The sequence below is a fragment of the Carassius carassius genome, chromosome 9, assembly GCF_963082965.1.
Source record: "Carassius carassius chromosome 9, fCarCar2.1, whole genome shotgun sequence".
Lineage (NCBI taxonomy): Eukaryota > Metazoa > Chordata > Actinopteri > Cypriniformes > Cyprinidae > Carassius > Carassius carassius.
In genome coordinates, this window is record NC_081763.1 from 18,391,666 (window position 1) to 18,412,876 (window position 21,211).

Here is a 21,211-nt window from a genome sequence, read left to right on the forward strand (position 1 = left end):
TCGACCAGTACTGTATTTGCTTTTGCTTTTACTTTCTGGATAGAAAACAAATAGATATGAAGCATACACATCCAGAAGCTGAGTTGAAAAATTATGATTGTTTTCAAAAAGGTTTCCTAAACACTTTCATTGGCTGGAGAAACAGCCCAGCCCTGCATCCTGACTGCCTCCAGAGGTTGAGCCAGCGCTGCTGTATTGGCTGGTTGAGATTCTAAAAACAAACAGAGCAATGATTTGACCTTAATCTGCATGTTATTCATTTGTTTTAACAGAAATTCAAAAAAATAAATAAATAAATAAAGAAATAAATAAAAACACAACAACAACAACAACAACAAAAAATCCTGTTGTTATTTCAACACCCCACCCCACCCAGAAATAAATGAATAAATAACTTTTTTGTATTCAAAACAAAAACTGAAATAAGTATAAGAAGCACTTAAACTCCACTTTGACTTTTGGTTTTATATTGAAAATTTTATTAACTAATGATACATGGACTGATCTTACTCATAGTTATTCTATCAGGCTGGTTTAGAAGAAAGTATTTCTATATCAGGATGTTCAGCATTCAGGGTTAAAACAGGGTTTTGAAAAAAATCTGTTAATGGAGGAATGTGAACTTGCATGCGTGTCCAATGAATTCTTGGAAAAGATAATTAGATCACTGTGAAACAGCAGTATGAACACTTACAGTTCTTTACCAATAAATGTCACAATACCTTCCTCTTTTCAATCACACTTCCTTTACTGAACCCATAAAAGGCAATGAAAACATCATCCAGCCATATATTACCCCAGTGCTTAGACCAGTGAGCACACCTAATCATCACTGTCTCTCTTTCTTGCCTTTCAGTTGCTCTCTCTGTATATTGGCATCTCTATCTTTCATTGCTCCTTTATTTCTTACCTTCCCTCACTGTTTACTCTCATAGTCTAAAAGTGTATTTTCTTTCATTTCTGACAAATCAGTAGTCAACTCAACACCAGTGGCGGCTGGTGAAAATTATGTTAGGTGGGGCTGTCATATTCGGTTATTTTAAATAGCTAGGCCTTGGTAACCATGGGACACCAGGTCTTATAGCATTGTGGCTCCCAGGTTGTGGAATGCTTTTGCTCAAGACGTCTGTCAAGCGTTCACCCTTTTCTCCTTCAAAACCTTTTTTTTTTTTGTCTGAATATTACTCTTTAGCTCAGAATCTTTAAATTTTACCTTATTATTAATGTTTATGTTACTTGCTTGAATCTTTAACCTAACTTTGTAACTGAACTCTGTATATTTATATCTGCCCTTGGTATGTCTATCTTTGATGTTGAGGTTTATTTAGTTCAATTCCTTAACCTAGGCCTATATTGTAAAGCGACTTTGTTGGAAAGGCTATATAAATAAAAAAATCCTATTATAATTAATAACCACCCAGGATACCAGTGCTCTGTGAAAAGTATTTATTTAATGCCAATATTAAAAGGTTGAGGCATTTTTGCACAAAAACAAACATATTGCACAAACTTTCTATTTGCATTTGAAATTTAACTCAAACAAAATACTTAGTCATTAATTAGCTGATTAAATACAACTATTACCTGCAACAATTTTGAGTGATTTTAAACAAATGTTCCACAAAATGTACAGTAAATAAACATAATAAACTCGATACTTTAGTAATGGGTCGCGCCCATTGCTCGCGCCTCGCGGCCGCGCGCAGTTTGGGGCTCTAGGCGAAGCGCCCATAGCTGACTAGATTTTAGCTCGCTGATTGGCTACAGTTTATGTCAAACATTTATATCTAAAATCAGCAATTGGCTAAACTGCTCCAAAGACCCGCCTTTCTGGGGCGCTTTCTCCAGCGCCCCAGAGCTGATCACGTGTACAGATCTAGACGGGACGTGTAGAAAAACAGACATTTTGAATTTCTATAATATTTTTCAAATATACTAGCTGCATTTACTATCTCAAACACACAAATATTGATAATTTTATATATGATTTATTTATGTATTTACATGTATTTGACTGCAGTCTATGGTATATGCTCATGGGGGGGCGGCGCCCTAGCGCCCTCTATTGGCCAGCCGCCCCTGCTCAACACTACCTTCACAGATTTTACTTTTGGATTTGTCACCTTTACACAATTTGAAACCTTAACAAAAGTCACATCACACTCCTGCTGTAATCTAAGGTCATATTACATGTCCAGAACCCGGCAGAACCCGGCAACTCTGTCTAGTGTGAGCTATAGAGATGGATTTTCTTTTTTTTTTTTTACACAGGACTTAATTCAATCAAAGGATCAGATCAATAGACACATGCAACAGTGCAAAATGCAACAGGCCAATAACAAACCATTTCAGAGCAGGAGAGGGAGGAGGAAACTTTATTGGCAGCCAGGAAAAAAAGTAAGTGAAATACAATAAGACTCTGTATGACACACACTCAAAGTCAAAGACACATAAAGAGATGAATAGCAAGTGAATTTGCTCCTTATATTAACTTATCATAAAACTATCTAAAGAAATTATTGTAGCACCTCAGTTCAATAACAGCATGTTTATGTTTGCATTTTTACTCCTGACTGAATATACTGCCTTTTACAGTTGAATTGTAATAAAGGGGTCATATAATTTAATAACAATAATATTTTTATTGTATTTTTGTGTATTATTAAAGGGATCACATAATTTATTGTCATTATTATTTCATTTTTAAAATAGTTTAATATAATAGTTAAATTTTTCTGTGACATCAGGTTTCCTTATTCCATTTTTGAACTCTGTTTCCAAATTTAAGCACAACTTTACAGTAAATTACAATAACTTAGTGAACTAAGTTTTTAAAAACTGGATATACGTCACTAATAATAAATTGCTGTGTATATTGAAATTCATTTGTCTGTAATCAGAAAGCTGTAGAGGTGTAGATAGAGCTATTTTCTGCAGCTAAGTGGTCTTTTTGGTTTTCAGTTCTGAAAATTACAATGGTTTCTATATCTAAATATAAATATATAAACTCTAAACCCCCCCCCTTAAAGCAATACCTAATATGTACAACACTGGGGTTCCGTGAAGAAGAACAGTTCTTAAAATATATATATATTTTTTTATTAGTGTAAGGAGCCTTTTACTTATTAACCTTTTTGCACTAAAAAGAACCATCGGAAGGTTCTATTGACTGAGGTTATAGATGCCAACAAAGAAACTTTATTTTAAGAATGTATATTAAAAATAGATTTTTCATGATATGAGTCCCTCTGAAAGGATACTTTTTAATATTGTCTGTGTCAGACATCAAATCCTAATGTTTACTGTGAGCATTTTTTTTAAAAGGAGATTTTATCTTTCTTTTTTCTGTATTCATTATTTTATATTTCCCTATGTCATCCCCTCCTCTCCTCTTGGTTACTTTTCTTCCTTTCCCCTGGCTGTATCGCTGTGACACAGAGATGGAGTGGAGAGAAAGAGAGGGTGGGTGTGTGTGTGTGTGTGTGTGTGTTGGGGGGGGGGGTTACTCAGTATAAAACCCCCAGACTGAGAAAACGCCTCTGCAAACATACCCTGTCCCTCCTCTATATCTGCGTCTCTCTCTCTTTCGCTGTCCTTCACTCCCATGCACACACTCACTCACTTCATCCTCTCTTTCTCTTTGCTGCCTCTGCCATCCCTCATTCTCTTCATTACCGAGTGCAAATCTGTCCACCAGACAATGGGATCGACTTTTTGGGAGAGCGTGTGAGTGCATTCGCATGCATACGCGTGCGTGTGTGAGAGTGTGTATGTGTGTGAGTGAGATCAAGTGGATGTGGGATCTGTGTGAAAGGCTTTCCTGCCAGCCCACCGGATCCAGTGAGCCAGCTAAGCAAACCAGGCGTGCACAGAGCTGGGCAAGTGTGTGAGAGTGTGTGCATGTGGGTCTCTTTCACCCTCACACGCTTCTCCACACGCTTGGGATCCTAGGGCTTTGCGCCTTTTCCTCTGCACCCTTCTGTCTGTCTCTCTTTCTACGGTCTCCTCTTCTCCAGCAGTCACCATTTCGACTCCCGGCAGACCCACGCTGGCTGCCCAGCCACTCCCGCGCCTCAGCCTGGGCAGGAAGACCCTGGTGGTGGCCGCCGTAGGGGTCATGCTGGTGCTGGTGCTGGTGGTGCTCATCCCCGTGCTGGTCAGCTCCGTGAGCAATGACAACAGCCACTACGAGATGCTGGGCACCTGTCGAATGGTGTGCGACCCATACCAGAACAAGGTCACCAACACGGGCATCGCCAGCACTGGCTCTTCTGTGCAGGCCGAGGCCGAGGCTCTGGCCGACCACAGCAACATGCCTCCACCCTCCACACTCCTCCAGGGGCCACAGGGGAAGCCGGGCCGGCCAGGCAAACCCGGACCTCCGGGGCCACCAGGGGAGCCAGGGCCCCCGGGTCCAATGGGGCCCCCGGGGGACCGGGGGGATAGGGGACGAAACGGGGTCCTGAGTCTGGGCAATGATGGAGCTATCAGCACGGTTACATACAACACGCACCCACGGGTGGCTTTCTACGCGGGACTGAAGAACCCACACGAAGGCTATGAGATCCTCAAGTTCGACGACGTGGTCACTAACCTTGGCAATAACTATGATGGCACTTTGGGCAAGTTCATCTGCAGCGTGCCAGGCACGTATTTCTTCATCTACCATGTCTTGATGAGAGGAGGCGACGGAACCAGCATGTGGGCTGACCTGTGTAAGAATGGACAGGTGAGTGCCAGATCGGCCATTTTTTCATTAGTTATTTTTTATTTTATTATTTTTTTGGCTTTGCTTTTACATTACACGGTGAACTTGATTTCACCAAGTACAACATGTTCCTGGATCAGCATTCTCGTTGCTCCTGGAACAACATCCTGGTCAACCAATCAGAATTGAGGGACAAGTTTTCAAAGAAATTTCAGCTTTAGGTTTACAATCAGGGTAATTGCTTCTAGACCATTGGTATTCACTTATCATTTCCCTCTGATTTTAGGAAAATTTATGGGTAGGTAGGTTTAGAGGTAGGGATTGGGTTAGTTAGGTCTATATTTTTGGACCGCAATACTGATCCAGGAAAACATGTCTTACTTGGCAAAATCACGGTGACCTAAGTGTGTGTTTACCCTGATCTTCTTTAAGTGTTTCTAAAATCGTGTAAGGTGTTGGTGGTTTGGGCTGGTGTTCGCAGAAATGATCTAAAACGAATTAAGCTGTTAATAATGACCCCGCAGAGGACAAACGAAACGTCGTTTTCTGTCTCTCCTCTCCTTTTTCTCTTTCGTGTGAAAACTGGTGGGAGACGCAGAAACATCTGCTGTGAGTTTCTCGTCCCCCCAGAGCACGCGGGTGCAGTTCGCACAGCTGCGGCGCCACATACCCGGCGAGAAGACACGCGCTGAATGCGCGTAATGCGTGCTGACATTGTGCGCGTGTCCCCGTTAACAGAGGACAGGTTCTGCCTCTCTCTCTCTCTCTCTCTCTCTCTCTCTCTCTCTAATGGAATTGGCTTGCAAACTTTTTTAAGTGTCCAGTAAGTTTTAAAGCGCCGGGGTTTTTTGCATTTTAACAGCATATATTTTATGTTTACGTATCTATAAATAATGTTACATGTTTAGTGTTGTTGACGATTTTATTAGGACTATTATCATTACAGATATTAAAGGGTGAAAATACAATACAGGCTGCTACTCCATCTGTTTACACGAAGCCATACTCATTTGTTGGTCTGAAGTAAATGTTTCACCGCAATAGTGGCTATTTTGCCCACAAAGCTTGGATCAGTTGACGTAAGGCTCCTTAATTAGAGGGCGCGAACGAAAATGCCACAGTCTGACAAAAATCGACAGCGCGTGCGAAATCGTGCAACTTCATGAACTTGTAATCACAGTGCCATGAAGACAAGCTACAGTCACAAACATACCTTATTATCTCAGCATGTCTCAAGAAACGTCCTTTTAATGTTTTTTTTTCTTTCTGTCCCTTCAAGTGTTTGCATGGCTGCATTTCAGTCTGTGCAGAGTTGTTTTGCGCTTTTTAATGAGAATATGATTCAGTGCGGTTGTGCACTAGATGCATTGGCATGTCAGTGCAGACAGAAACAGACAGAAGTGGAACGTGCCGTGTTTAAGGATCTGAAGCGCTTAAAATTAAGGCTTGTTGCCACGGTATTTATTAGGAGGCCGTTATATATTTATTTTGCGATGCTGAGTGGTTTGGCACACTTAACTAGGTGGGAGAAAAGCGCACGTGCAGCGTCATCCACTCGGTTTGTGCCGCACGCACGACGGGGAGTATAGTGACAGATGGAATAGAATTATAAAGTAGTCTCTTCAGGATCAAGTGAATTAGAAATAACATTTTCATACAATTAACTATTGCATCTAGAGTTTCTGGAGCGCAAAAAGAGACCAGTCCACAAGGTATTGAGTTTTAAAATAAACCTTTGTCCTATAGCTCAGGCAGACGTTGACATAATCTTTCACAAACATATTCAATCACACTAAAATTGTATAATTTTGGATACTGTAACTAGATTAGTAATAATAATGAATATATCAAGATTTATAGCTCTAATTGTTATACCAAATAATTAAGTATTTTGTTAAATATTTAATTTTAGTTGACTAATCTAAGGTTTATCTGCTCTGATATGTCTTTAAATATAGATGGTGGCTTAGTTTAGTGCTTATAAACTGAGTTATAGTAGGCATGTTTTATTAATAGCCTACAAAAATCAATCATTAATGCATATATCAATTAGGGATTTAATGTCTGTGATTTCACAACTGAATACCCTTTGTTCAAGCTCTTTATAGACGTAAGTATTTAAGTTAATAGAAATAACTTAAATGTCTCCAATTATCCTCGCTAACACAGACAAAATGACCCATTTAAGTATATTTGCCATTTGCCAAAGTAAATTAGCTGGAATTGCACCTGGAATTGAAAATGGGGTGAGGAGACCCGCACCTGGAGGGTATGTGTGTTTTTAGCCTTGGCCTGGAGGTCAGCGGACCAGCAACCAGAGCTTTCACAAGACAGCTGATATTTCAATCAGATGAATACAATTACAGAGGGTTATCAGACTGCTGCCGCGATCATCCAGAAGCCTCTGTTAGAGGAAATAGTTCAAATCCCTTAAAGAAATTGTCACAGAAGAAAGACTGCCAGACGTTGCCCAGAGGGTTAGCGGAAAAATGAAAGAGATAATAAAAGGAACCAAACAGTCACTGAAATATCTGGAAATTGAATTTTTATTTGATTTATTTTTTGTCTACAGCATGTCTTTAAACTCAGTCTCCTTCTTTCTCAGCTCATATGTGCCTCACTACCCCCTCATTTTCTATCTTTTTTTAAACCTTATTTAAAGTTAATCATGTTCTTCATCAGATCAAACCAGGCAGCTTGCTGAGACAGAGTCCTTGTAAGTGCTGCCTGTCTTTTATACTCTAGTTGCCTTATTAATTGAACTTGTCTGGTCCCTTGGTTCCATGACAATGTGGGCAGATCTCTTCTTCTTAATTGAGATGAACACTTGTTTCTGTCACAAACCCATCTTTGATTTAATTAATTTAGCTTAAATCTGAACCCAGACCTAGCAAGCAACATCAGAGAAATATATTCACAGCAGGAGGCTTTACCTTTGTAAACTTCTCTGTTGTACAGTTTGTCTGCTAACTTGCAATCTTCTCAAGTGCTGTTTTAAAGTTTCTTTGTTTTCCCCATGCCGTAACTACATTGCCTATGCAAAACCATAAAAGAGGTACACTAATGGCAAAGGCAAGAGCAGGCAAAAACTGCTGGGAGCACAGTACAGCATTTATGAAGTGTGTGAAGGAAGAGCATTGACGAGGGAGAGCATGTGTTGTAGTAAAGCACTGTCTGTTGAAAACAATGGGTCCTGATCTCTAGAGACCCTCCTCACAGACACTTTAGGCAGACATGGGCGACACGCCTTCCTGCTGAGAGCAAGCTAATCTTTATAAAGTGGTTACCGCCTCACTAATTAAACTGATATTCTAGATCAGAGGAATTGCAGCAGTGTGAGTGTGTGAGAGAGTGTGGGCACAGGACCTCAGGTGAGCCGCTGTTGGATGTGTTGGAGTCTCACTTCATTCCCAAACAGTTTAAAATAAACTTTTACTATTGAACTCCCACTTACTCTTTGAATGTGTGTGAAAGCAGTACAGTGTTTCTCAATGGCAGTGATGGAGTGCTAACAGACTTTCAGCTAGTCTGCTGCATCCTTGTGGACTTGCTCTATTCTTCAAGCGGCCAGTGACCACACCGCCATACTGTACAAACTCACACAGCTGCTGTGCAGGATATATACGCCAGTGAATGAAAAAGAATACAAACAAATATTATTGTTCTTGTGAGACTGCAGTAAGTGTAGAAATTATTAGTGCTGTATTTATTAACATTGCATAGTGTATGTTTAATGGATTTTAGCTTTAACACACAAATGATGAATTCCTTTTCATCCATTTCCACTGCTCTAGCATGTTCTGTTTATTCCTCGCCATCTCAGCCTTCTTTTCTTAATTTGCCAATTTTTTTCAGAAAAAAAACAAACATTTTTGCCAGATGGATATGTACAGCTGCTGTGCGTTCCTTTTGAAACTCCACTGGCTTTACAAGGAATTCCACTTCAAATGTGATTAAAGGAGTGAAAAAAGAAAGGCTGGGAAAAGAAAAGGCATGTGTAGTGTGCCAGAGAGTCTTTTTAATCGTAATTAAAAACTTTGAACTGCATCCAGATTGCTCTGGCACCTGTCCTCATGTTCCTTCTGTTGATATTGTCATTAATCCACCCAAACCCATTCTGACTTGATTATAAGCAAATGAATCCAGGCACTCTTTGTGTTTCTCAAGAGGCTCCTTCGGGATAATCATACTGCCTCAGAACACATGCGCAGGGACACACACACTCCCGCATGTGCAGATGTGCACTCCAATGGTCTAGCACATTTATCTTAAGATCCTGTTTGGTTTACAGTTGGTTTATGAAATACTGGATGTTTTCCAGAATGTTTTCCAGTGAGTTAGAGGGATAGCTCACCCCAAAAAGACACACACACACACACACACACACACACACACACACACACACATATATATATATATATATATATATATATATATATATATATATATATTGTCCATATAATGAAAGTCAGTGGGGTCCAAAACAACACTGAACTACAGAAAAAAAGAGGTGTGGGGGGGGTCTGTTCAAGATCTGTTCTTTTATGATCCATAGCAAAAAGGAAGTCAAACAGGTTTGGAACGACATGAATGTGTGTAAATGATGAGAGAATTTTTAAGCTTTCTTAAGCATGACATGGTACTCAATTTTCCTTGTTCTGTTTTGATCACTCACTCCTTCGTCAAGATATCTTTGGGAATAGTTATGTAATTTTCTTTTATGCAATTGTGTTAATAGAATGCATAAAATGTGCTAATATAATTAAAATGACTGGGAGCCAGCAGTACATATACTGTATGTGTAAAGTACTATGGGGGGTGGGGGGAAGCACACTTCACCATCTGGCACAGAAAAAAACATGTTTTTAATTACAGAGTTCAGTGTTCAATTGAAGTCAAACAAATTAATCATGTTTAATTACACAGTGTATAAGAATGCAAGTGTTGTTCACTGGTATTTGGATGAAGAGAGAGACAAGTAACAACATGCTGCTAGAGTGAAAAACAACCCCAGGATCAATACTTTTTTGCAGGAAACAGGACAAAAGAACATACAGTATAGTGTGTGCGATCATTCTTTTGGTTAAAGTACAAAATCTTTCACTTTTCTTTTCAGTCACGAAATCTCCTTAAATCTCCTTAAATCTCCTTAAAAAGTCTCCAGCATTTTTTAACAAGACCAATAAGCAGTCCTCTTCAATAACAGCTTGTTTATTTGGGTAGGAGTTGGAGGGTGTACTTGTGTTTCAGTCAGACATGCTCTTCTCTCTCCCCACTCGTCTAATCAGCTGTTGAGGCGCTGGGGCGGGGCCTTTGCCCCTGATGTGATGTCTAATTGGACACTAAATTTGCCACCAAGTGGAGCAGAACATTAAAACCGGTCTAATTGGGTGCTGTAGGGTTATTAGCACAGCATTTGCCCGTGCTGCGAAGAAATGCCACACGTCAAATGTGTCTGGGTGTAACAGAGCAAGAGCTGTGAAGGAATCCATCATTTATTTATAGGCGAGGAACTATACTCTTAAAGCACAGTCTTTCTGCATCTCAGCTCTATCAGTCAAATATCCAGCCCAGAGAGACTTCAGCGGTACTGCTGTGAGCATGTATGTTGAATACATGCAGTAAAATAGCTGTGCTTCCCTGTCTGAGTGACTGGGGCCTGGCTGGTGACTTCTTTTAATGAGCAGAAATCAACACTCTCTCCCACACATGCGGTGATACTGATACCCAAATCATGTTTTCATGTGTTCAACACACACAGACGCATATACACATGCTCATGTTCTCCCAGGGAATAACAACTTGCCCATCGACAAAATTCCTCTTTAAACGTCTTGATGCTTCGATGATGTTTCTAATGACTCCTTCCATTCACTTCCATTCATTTCCACTCAGACGCTACAAACCTATGTACGTCCGCTGCTACTCCCTCGCTCAGCCCACTTACTTGTTTGAATTAGTCAGTGCGCGTTTAACACCTCGATCACCTCAGAAAATAAACAACAGCTACTGTAAGATAACAACCATCCACCTGGTGCCAAATTGATGAATAGGGCAATTCATGAAAAATGTATGCTGCAGAAAAAACTGCGTGTTTCTCCCTCGCTCCCTCTCTTCATCTTTCTCCCCAATTCCTTCGGTCTCCCCCAAGACTTAAATTAATGCAATCTTTTTATTATGGTACTGAGAGGAGGTGAGGCTACTCTATCACACGATAATGCATTATAATTCAGCGAGATGTTTCATTATGCAGCTGCGCTCCTCAAAGCCTTCAGAGGGCCTTCGCTAGAGGTCAGGCCACTGTGTGCACACCAGGAGTGATTCTAAGAGTTCAGCTTCAGGGGGATCCACCAGTTTCCCTTTGGGGGAATATTTATTGCTGTAAGTGTGAGGTCATTAGTTTAAATTGAGCTTGACTGAGAGTTCTTTTAAAATTAACCAATTAAAATGCATCTGCTTGTTGTAACTATTTAAAATGTACAAACTGTATTTTATTTTTATTTTTTACCTTTTTTTTTAAAAGGATTCTCAAATATGACGTAAATACAAATGTAAATACAAAGGCAAGTAAATAAATGCAAACAATCCTAAAAATATAAAGGTGGGAATATATATTTCCATGTATAATGTCTGTAAAATTAAAAGCAGTAAAATTAATTGTTTGCTACATATAATAATTCGATTTTTAGTTGCAATTTAAAGTCCAAAATGTTAAGTTTGTATTAAGCTCACACATTACCATCCATATTTTCATCCATGTATGATGTTTTGTTTTGTTTTATGTACTTTTCACAATAAATATTGTTCCAAAGCAGAGAATATATTCTACAAAAAATTGTGAGCAAACCAAAGGTGACTATGACTACAAAGTAATTATAAATTAGATTTATTTATATATATAAATAGCAGATTTTTGTGGGGATGATGTGACAAAAACAACTCCCAAATAAGATTCATAATGCATTGGGTTATAATAGACTGCACATGTTGCACTGCACATCATTATTAGAATATATGACAGACAAATGCAGTCTAAAAAATCTCTGAAAATCTTCTCCTTTTTTTTTTTTTGTCCTCCAGAATTTATTTTTGCGGGGGTTATTTTGTGAACTGTCTTCCTCAACTTCAGCTACTTGAACTATGTATGAATCAGCCTGTTTAGATGTCTTTTGGATGCATAAGCGTGAGTAACTGATGGAAAGCTGCTCTGGCATTAGCTGCTGGCATCTTCTTCTCTAGCCAGCTGGCCTTAGTCTATCATGGCCATCAGCAGAGGACATTATTATTTAAACTCCTTCTGAGTAATATCTTCATTAGGAGTACTAGTAGTTTCACAAAAAAACATTTCTCTTTCAGCGCTTTTCATCGTTCAATCTCTGTGCAAACACCACTGCTCGTTCTTCTCAAACTGTTTTAATCATTGTTTTAACATTGTATCAGTGTATCCTTCACTTTTGTTCTCCATTACTTATCATGTCCTTAATCAGGTCTGCTTTGCTATTAAACCCAAATGTAAAAGGAGCACATGATGGTCTCTAATGTCCTCAGGAATTTCACACAAGCAGCGAGCATCTGGCTCGCTCTCATCCGCAAAGGGATTTTTCTCCAAGTGCTGCATGAAGTGCTCCACTAAGCCTCGATCAGAGATGCAGCTCACAGTCCACCTTTTATGTATAATTAGAGCCAGGCACATGCTTCAATTGAACCACACTACCGCTAACGGACTAAGAGCCTGTAATGCGGCATGAGAAGTCAACTGGTCACAGGGAAAAAAAGTAAGAAAGAGAGAAGGAACCAGGGGGACATGGAGACAGCAGGATGTGTCCTTCAGGATTAGATTGCTTTTCAGATGAAATGTTTCATATCGTTCAGAGACAGATCAGTCTCTGGCAGGGAGACGCTGCTGACATCTGTAAGAATATCCACTGGCTACTACTGCATTTCATTTGCCACATGCTTAATCTCTCCATTGAGTCTATTAAAAAATTGAGCCTGGAAATTCAAAGGATAAGGTGCCAGGTTTGGTTTACTAAGATGTAGTTTTGTTACTTAAATACAAGTGTGCAGGCCTATTTGAGGTTATAATAAACCAAATGTTAACCCAGATTTTTTTTATTGACCAGATGTTATGAAAGAAACAGTCCAAACAATAAACTTTTGAGTTTGATTAAACCAAAATACAACAACAAAAATCAGCTCGTGCTAATTTTAGGCTATATACAGTGCAAAAATATTATCCAAAAAATTAAAATAATAATAATAAATCGAATAAAAATGTGGTTTTATTGTTTCATGACTATTAGAAATACTGGTGTTGTTATATTATATTAGCATATTATATTCTTAATGCTGTTCTTTTATACTTTCTTTTTATCTTAGAATCCTGGAGAAAATTTTTTTTAGCGCATTTTAATTATAATTGCTAACAACTGAGCACCAAATCAGCACATTAAAGTGATTTCTGAAGGATCATGTGACACTGAAGACTGGATTCATAATTCAGCTTTACAATTACAGGAATAAATTACATTTGAAAATATATTAAAATAGAAAACATATATTTTAAAATGTAAAAATATTTACTTTTAAATATTTTACTGTATTTTGATCAAATAAATGCAGCCTTGTGGTGCATGAAAAGCTTCCTGTAAAAAATACAAATAAAAAATGCTATTCTAAAGATAAAAAAAATAACCTGCATCAAGTCTAAATGCAGACTTGTCTGACTGTCCCCCTAACCCAGCCCTAAAGCCCAGCAATGTCTTTGGACTTACATTCTTTGACTTTGCCCAACTACTGTATACCATTCTCATTTCACTCTCTGCTATATTTATATTTAGGAAGGAATATTCTGGGTTAAATATACTTTATGTACATCTGTGGCATATGCTGTTGATTAAACACAATATCATTTTATTTCAAAATTAAATTAGAAAAAAAAAACATTGATAGTTACACACTTGTAAAGAAACTCTTTGGGGCAAGTGCACTTTTGGTTTGTTTCTACAGTTAGGGTAAAAATCACAATTATTATTATTATTACTATTTTTATTTTATTTTTTATTTTTTTTATGTTTAAGCAACAAAATCGACAGAAAAGGCCCTGACTATTCCTTTAAATCTCAATGTTTACTGCAGTCTTTGTTAATTATTTTGTTTATGACTCTGCTAACAGAAATGCTCCGGGGGCATCATAAAGAAAGGATTTAACATGGCCCTCTAAGAGGCATTTGATACATCCATCTTTCTATTTGATTTCTATTTACCCAAAGTTCGAAATGTCTTGTGGCGTCTCCTCATTGCTCTGGATTTCATTTATAGTCACAGTAGCTTTATCAATGAAATGATCAAATATTGTGAATCAAAACACAGTTTCTGTCATTAAGTCTAATATTAAGTCTAATATTAAGAATATAAATTGAGTCTAATATTAAGAATAAAAAAAGATTCAAATATGTTTCATTGAAATCCTCTCCAGCAAATCCCACTCACTCCCCGGGCACTAAGAGCTCACCCTTTAATAAGGCAACTTTGCAGGCTGTGTGTGCTAAAGGTGGATTATTTGATATTAATATGCACCGGGCCGTCGTCACCATGGATTCAGAATAGCAGACTTTGTTTGCACATCGAGATTAGACTAACCAGATTTAATCACGAAGATAAACAATGAATAGAAACCAGATAGAGAGTAAAAAGAGAGACAGAGCGACAAAGAGTCATCTGGGTTGAGTGATGGACAAGTCTCTTCCATTTGACCGTCAACAACAAGGCGCCACAGGAGCTTTACAGTTGCTTTATTGCACTGAATATGCCACCCACAGCAAACTTTACTTCTGAATAAAGTACTTAAAATGGTGTAGAAACATATTTCACTTAGAGATTGATAGTAAATTATAATTTCAAAGAAACAGCAAGTAAAACATTGAATTAAGCGTACTATCTTTAAGTAGAAAAACTTAAATTGTATTTTCTTGTAAAACATACTCCAAAAAATCTTTTTTTTAATCTACAACTTTGAAAATTGTTTATAGTCTACATGTTGGCACAATATTTTTTTGTTATGGTAAGAAAACTGTTGAAAAATGGCAAACTGAACATTCATGCACGTTTTGGTTCATCTCACTCTCATCTTCTGATTATACCTGATATAAAGACTGCCAAAACACCCTAACTGTAACATGAACACAGTAATTCACAGTTTCAGGGCAGCAGACAAACTTTAAGAATTAAATTAGGAAATATTAGGAAAGTGTTGCTAATGTTTTTTTAAAACTCTAGATGCCGGCAGAAGAGTGACAAGTGGATAATTTACCATTAAAAAAAGTAAAGTAATCAATCAATCAAAGGTCAAATGTGTTATGAAATTATTTCTAAAAAATACAAATGGGACATTTATTAGATGTGAGGTGGGGAGGTGAAGATGTTGGACAGATGGTCACAGGGTCGAGTCTCTCTGTCTCTCTCAAGCCTTTCTCATCTACATCACCAGCCGTCTGCTGGACATAAGATATGACTCAAATAGATGAGAAAAGCTGTTGGACAATTAAGACATTTACAAATGCATGAATATACATTAGCATTCATTTGAAAGAAACACTGCACAAGTACACTTTTCAAGCATAACATAAAGATCATAAAACAACAGATGTATTGTTCAATATTAAGTATTGCAACAATTTCTGGTGATCAAATCTTTGTCGAACATGTCCAGGGTTAATTTGGTTTGATATTGTGTTATTTTTGGCTAACAGCCAAACCCTGTAGACAGAAAATATTTACTTGAAGTACCTCTTGAGATTTTAAGTTAATATTTCAATAATTTGACAACAAGGTAACATTTTCACAGTTCACTTATGTTGGTTAATGGTTAAATTATATGCAGGTAAACAAGATAAAATATTTAATATTCTTTTTGTAAATGTCTTATTTTGATCAATTGTTTTGTCATATGTGGCAATGTGCCCCCACCCCCCCCCCCCCGTACCCTTACAAACACCCATTTATAAGAAACCCTAGTCTAATACCATGAAATTCACATATTTCATGTGTGGCTTCAGTGTCCAAATATTCTTATCTAGTCACTGTAAATATACAGAATTCATCCAAGGATCCAGAAGCTCGCTGATGGTTGTAGAACTGCCATATCTCACTCTTTTTGTCACATTTCTCTCCATTCCTTCTTCCTCTGCACTCTGACCATCATAATTAAAGAGCACATTCCAGTCTTAGGCTGACAAACTCACTGCCATTCAGCCCAAAATGAAAACCAGGCTTTGCTGTGTTTTCTGTGTCCCTATAAGAAGGACTGGTCCACCTCTTCAGATGATGGAAGCTCCAGATCTCTTTCTGGCTCAGAAAGTGGACACTAAAAGAGGAGGATGAATTTCGGACAATGTCACTCACATAGTGCAGCACTCTTGCACATTCGGTAAACAATGTGTCCGATCAATAAGGAATGATTCTGGTAAGAGCTGCCTCAGCACAAAACCGAAACCACAGCAGAATCATTCGATTTGAAGGAATTGACAGCTCTTTTCAAGATAGCTTCATTATATTCTCTCTCTCTCTCTTTGTTTCTTTATTGCATTTTCGACCACCCTTTGCTTCGCCACTGAAATCATAAACTGATATGGTCCTGTATAGATTTTAGTAGCAAACTCTGCTGAAATTCCGAATACTTGATTTGGCTTAATTTAAAAATCCAATTTACAATCCTCACAGTGCTGGCCACAGTGATTATTTGGCTACTTACCAAATAAATAAACATGACATATTGTTTGATTTAAAGGTTTGATGTTTAAAAGACTATATAATATCAGAATCAGGCATATTCCATATTTAATAAACCTGACTATTCATACATTTCAATATAAGCATAGAGAAGAGTTTTGTGATTATGTATCTGCATTTCAGATTAAGCTTGAGTAATGTGTATTTAGCAGCAGCTGGTCAAACCAGCACTCCACCGCTGCCCATTACACATCAGCACTGCAACCTCATGTGTCCCTCTACAGCCACCATACCACAGCACAAACATCCATATGGCCTTGACCTCAGGGAATCCCCTCTGCCAGAATCTTAACAGGGTGTTTGTGTGGATGGACGAAATGAGACAGCTACACATAAATGCATGCAAACACCGGCCAACATTTCAATGGGACAGGTGGTGATATGTGCCTGGCTAATCAATCCAGCCATTTACTCAAGCAACACAAACATACTATCTCCTTTCCAAAACCTAGAAATCTGCCTCACTCCTCACTGCTCTACATAAGCAGCTGCCTTCTAAGGCAGAATCTCAAAGGCAGAGATTCCACACACCACACAAATACCTCTACACATGTATGACTCAAGCAATTGATTTCAAAGGATTTTTGAGTAAAGTACTTTTTTAAGGAAAGTCGGTTCCCTCAGAAGCAATATTTACAACGCCTCCAAGCAGCTTTTTCGAGCATGCATCTATTTGAAAAGGGAAATACTTAAATCTCAAAAACTGCTAGCTAAACTCACATTTAAATAACATATTTTGAACCAGCAAAAAATACAGAAATTTTGTTGTTTTGTTTTGTTTAAATAGCAAAAAAGTCATATATTTCAGTTCAAAGCATGCATCTCAGGTCACTGACTTCCTATAAAAACCCAACTTCTAACGGCAGCAGTGACACGATGACTTCAACAACTGCTGATTGGCTTTTTTATTTAGAAGGTGGGACTTATTCCAGCACACTTTGAGTCAACGGCATCATTGAGGCTTATTTCGAAGAAGCAACCTTTACATTTCAGAGATAGAAAACAGCCTTTGATATGAAACACAACAAGAATAATATGAGTAAATCATCTTGTTTTCTTTGCTTTAAAATTAACATGTTGCTAGTTAATGAAACAATGCTTAGCACAGAAATATGGGGGGGGGGGGGGGGTCTGTATTTTTAATTTAAGAAAATAATTATCTGTACTTTGCAGTCTTGGTCATAAACTGTTTAGAATTTATTTAACTCTAGATTTGGTATAAAGGAGGCCTTTCAAAAATGAAAATTCTGAAATTATCCAAAACATTTGCCATTAATTTTTTATGGAACACAAAAATTCAGTGGGTTCCATTGTTGTTTTGGGTTCCAAAACAGTTCTTCAGAATATCACAGAATAAAGAAAGTCATACATGTTTGGAAAGACATGAAGGAACAGACCTACTGTGGGTGGCCCAAATTCTCTTTTATACAAAATACAAAAAATACTGATTTGTCAGAATGTGTAAATGCAACATGCTGTACAGAGTATATATGTTTTACTCACGCAAAAGAAGCAAAGTGAATTCATTTTTGACCCTTCCCCTTCCAGAAACCCTCTTCCCTCTACAGTATATTTCTTACCAGTATTGCCAATGAGTGCAAGCCACATTGTGTGGGATGGACACACATACACACATCAACTTTGCCACACACACTGGTGTTGATTATAATAGTGTATCGGGGTTTGCTCTAACACCTCTGCCTACGGAGCTCTCCCTCGAGTCTGCAAAAACCTTTCAAACAGAACTCTTAATTAGATGGAACAGAGGTCATCAAGGACCTCCAGAACACAAGGACACACAAATACACTCCCACACAAACACTTCCTTTTCCTCTAATAAATAACATAGACATTAGCACTTATCAGGAGCTGAATTTTCTGTCTGATAATGAACTGGAAAAAATGCATTGCACATTAAAACATGTTCACCATTTCACAGCTTGTTGTGAGGGAGATCCAGTCAGTCAAGCCATACTTATTCATGCCTTCACCAGCTCTAACTTTAATTCAACAGACAGGTTACAGAAATCCTCAGCAATTTCCTCAACGCTGTTGTGTGGTACTCGAACAAATCCACATATATTAAATCCATCCATGTCTCAATCTTTTCCCGGCTCGCTCAGGTGAACAAGAACAGTTGTCATAAATTTGAAGCCAATCTGAATGTGTGTCAACGCTTGCGTGTTTTCATGCATCCTGGAGTCTTATGCACTCTTATGTGTTGATGGATATCTGATACCTTCGTTTTAATGAGGGAGATTTAACCTTCGCAGAGGTTTCGTATTTTAGTTATCAGAGTCAAAAAAGGAGATTGTCACTAAACTAAAACTCCTACAGTGTGATTTGACATTAATACCTGGAGAAAGCTATCCATTAGCATTCATACATCCCAATGGGAGTTGCTTGGCTGGTGCAGGACCTACAGGTATACAGTATGACTTTTGTAACCTTTCATCTTTCCCATTTATTTGAGCCAGTCACCTATGTTGCTTGCAGAAATACTACTAATTTTGGATGGCTGTAAATGGATGACTTTTGTATCTAGATGGTGTAGTTACAGCATCTGCCAACCATCAAAGTCTATCAGGAGCTTGCTAACTAGCTAAGCCTTGACCAAATGTGTCAGACATTTTCTATTACTGACTCTCCTTGTTCGTTTTCTCTCTTTCTCTATCTCTCATGTAGGTGCGAGCCAGCGCGATTGCTCAAGATGCTGATCAGAACTATGACTATGCCTCAAACAGTGTGATTCTGCATCTAGACGCTGGCGATGAAGTCTACATCAAACTGGATGGTGGCAAAGCCCACGGGGGCAACAACAACAAATATAGCACCTTCTCTGGATTCATTCTTTACACTGACTGAATATGTGAGCACAGAGGAAAAGCAGTTGGAAAGAAAGAAATATAGCAAAAGGAAAAAGAAGTGAAGGAAGGAGCATTTATCATCCCAAGCGCTTTATTTTCCCAGGATCTCTCCATTGCTTCAGCACACATTTTTACAGAAAGAGACTCTGTGAAATGAGGGTTCAGTAGCGTCTCTTCAAATCACCTTATTGGTTGACAAAGGACAAGATAATAAAGTGATAAAAGTGACGTTTTTCTCCTTCTGTGTTTAAAGGGCATTTTTGTCTTTCTTGTTTTAAGACGCAAAGAACAACTGGCTGAGATCTTAAACCTCATTTGCTTTTCTTCAGTAAAACTCTTTTTGCCCACAGATATCTAAAGTTAAAAAGATCCCTGACTACCTGTGGAAAAAAGAATGTTACTTTTGAAGGATATGTGGATCTGATGACAACTGTATTCATATAATTCTAAAGCTTGGGTCCGATTTCTCCTTACCTCTACATTGGACACAGCACCCCCTGTTGGCTATTGTTGGTAACTGGTTTCCATCTGCATTCTTTTTGTGTGTTTTGTACTCTTTTGGGACTGAAGTAGCTGATGAGCATTGTGAATGAATGTTATTCCTTAAAGCACTTGATACTCAATTTAGGCAATTGATACTCTGCTACTCCCACTTCCTATGAGTCCGTTCCTCCCCGGTCAGTTCGCACTCGACCTTAATCTACCTCCTGTCAGCCACCTCCTGCCCCTCCAGAAACAGCAGATGACTTATAAGTCTCATCACTTTTTTTATGAACAGGATAGCTTAACGAATGCTTATGTATGTTTTACTATTACTTAACTAAAGAATGTAGAACATTTTTCTGAAGCTAAATTTTAAAAATACAAAAAATTCAAATGTAAAGCATAACAGAATAGCATTTGACAAATATAAGGTGGCATTTTGAATTATACAAAACACCTAGCCACAGTATTACTAATTTATAGCAATTATTTCCTGAACATTATGGTGAAAAAGAAGTGTTTACTTAAAAAGCATTGATTTTGAAGAGGGATGGAGGACACATGTCTGGGGAGAGTTGAGGTGCTGTTGAGGGGCTTCACTTGTCACTCAATCATTCCTGCAAACAAATGCAACAACATGCAGTGAGAATATTTACACTAATATTTTATTCCGATGGGTCGAATGAATGTGAGCAAATGAGGTTTATTTGTTTGTGTGCGTGCGTTTGCGAGTGGGAGTATGTGCATCTGTACCAACACCAGAGCATGAACTATATTTTGTCTTTTCCAGATTATTGGTTTGAGAAATGTTCTATGCTTTAGCCAGTTAAAGATGTGATAAAGAGCCAGTGAGATTGCATCAGACACATTTAGCTAAGCCTCTATGGAGAAGATATAAAAGAAACAATAAAGCTGTAAATTAAATAAATCTATGCTATGTTTGTCAGTCCTACTCTATCTTTTGGAAATGTTGAATAAATTTAAATAACAAATGGGATTTTCGGAGTCATTTGTGCTGTAATGATTTTTTGTTTTTTAGCCCAATAATGCAAGAAAACAGTTTTTGGGAAACAGAAACTCATTTGCATAAATCTTCCAATTTATCTAATGCTTCACATTATAGGCTATTTAATAAATGCTTAAGTCATTTCGAATTACATCCGAATAAATAGGAAGGCAGCGAAGATTCACGTTTATGCCTCTGCTTCTTTTCCATCTACGCATTTCTTCCTCCCATCTCTATTTTTATCTTGTACCTGACACCTGGCCTGACTCACATAAGCACATAGGGAAAAAAACACAGCGGTGGACTTAACAAAAGCTTTCATTAAGTGTGCCTCATTGCTTGATTCACGCTGTCACC

The 21,211-nt window shown here is 38.1% G+C and overlaps 1 protein-coding gene across 1 annotated transcript; it reads left to right on the forward strand.

The window, feature by feature from the left end:
• The first annotated feature begins 3,557 nt into the window (after window positions 1–3,557).
• Window positions 3,558–20,845, forward strand: LOC132149143 (C1q-related factor-like). The gene is made up of 2 exons (XM_059558113.1): window positions 3,558–4,729; window positions 19,184–20,845. The coding sequence occupies exons 1-2, from the start codon at window positions 4,118–4,120 to the stop codon at window positions 19,361–19,363; spliced, it is 792 nt and encodes a 263-aa protein (XP_059414096.1). The 5' UTR covers window positions 3,558–4,117; the 3' UTR covers window positions 19,364–20,845.
• The last annotated feature ends 366 nt before the right edge of the window (window positions 20,846–21,211 follow it).

Coding starts and splice junctions, on each gene's coding strand:
- LOC132149143 (XM_059558113.1), top strand. CDS start 4,118: ATGCTGGTGCTGGTGCTGGTGGTGCTCATCCCCGTGCTGGTCAGCTCC. Junction 4,730..19,183: donor ACCTGTGTAAGAATGGACAG/GTGAGTGCCAGA, acceptor TCTCTCATGTAG/GTGCGAGCCAGCGCGATTGC.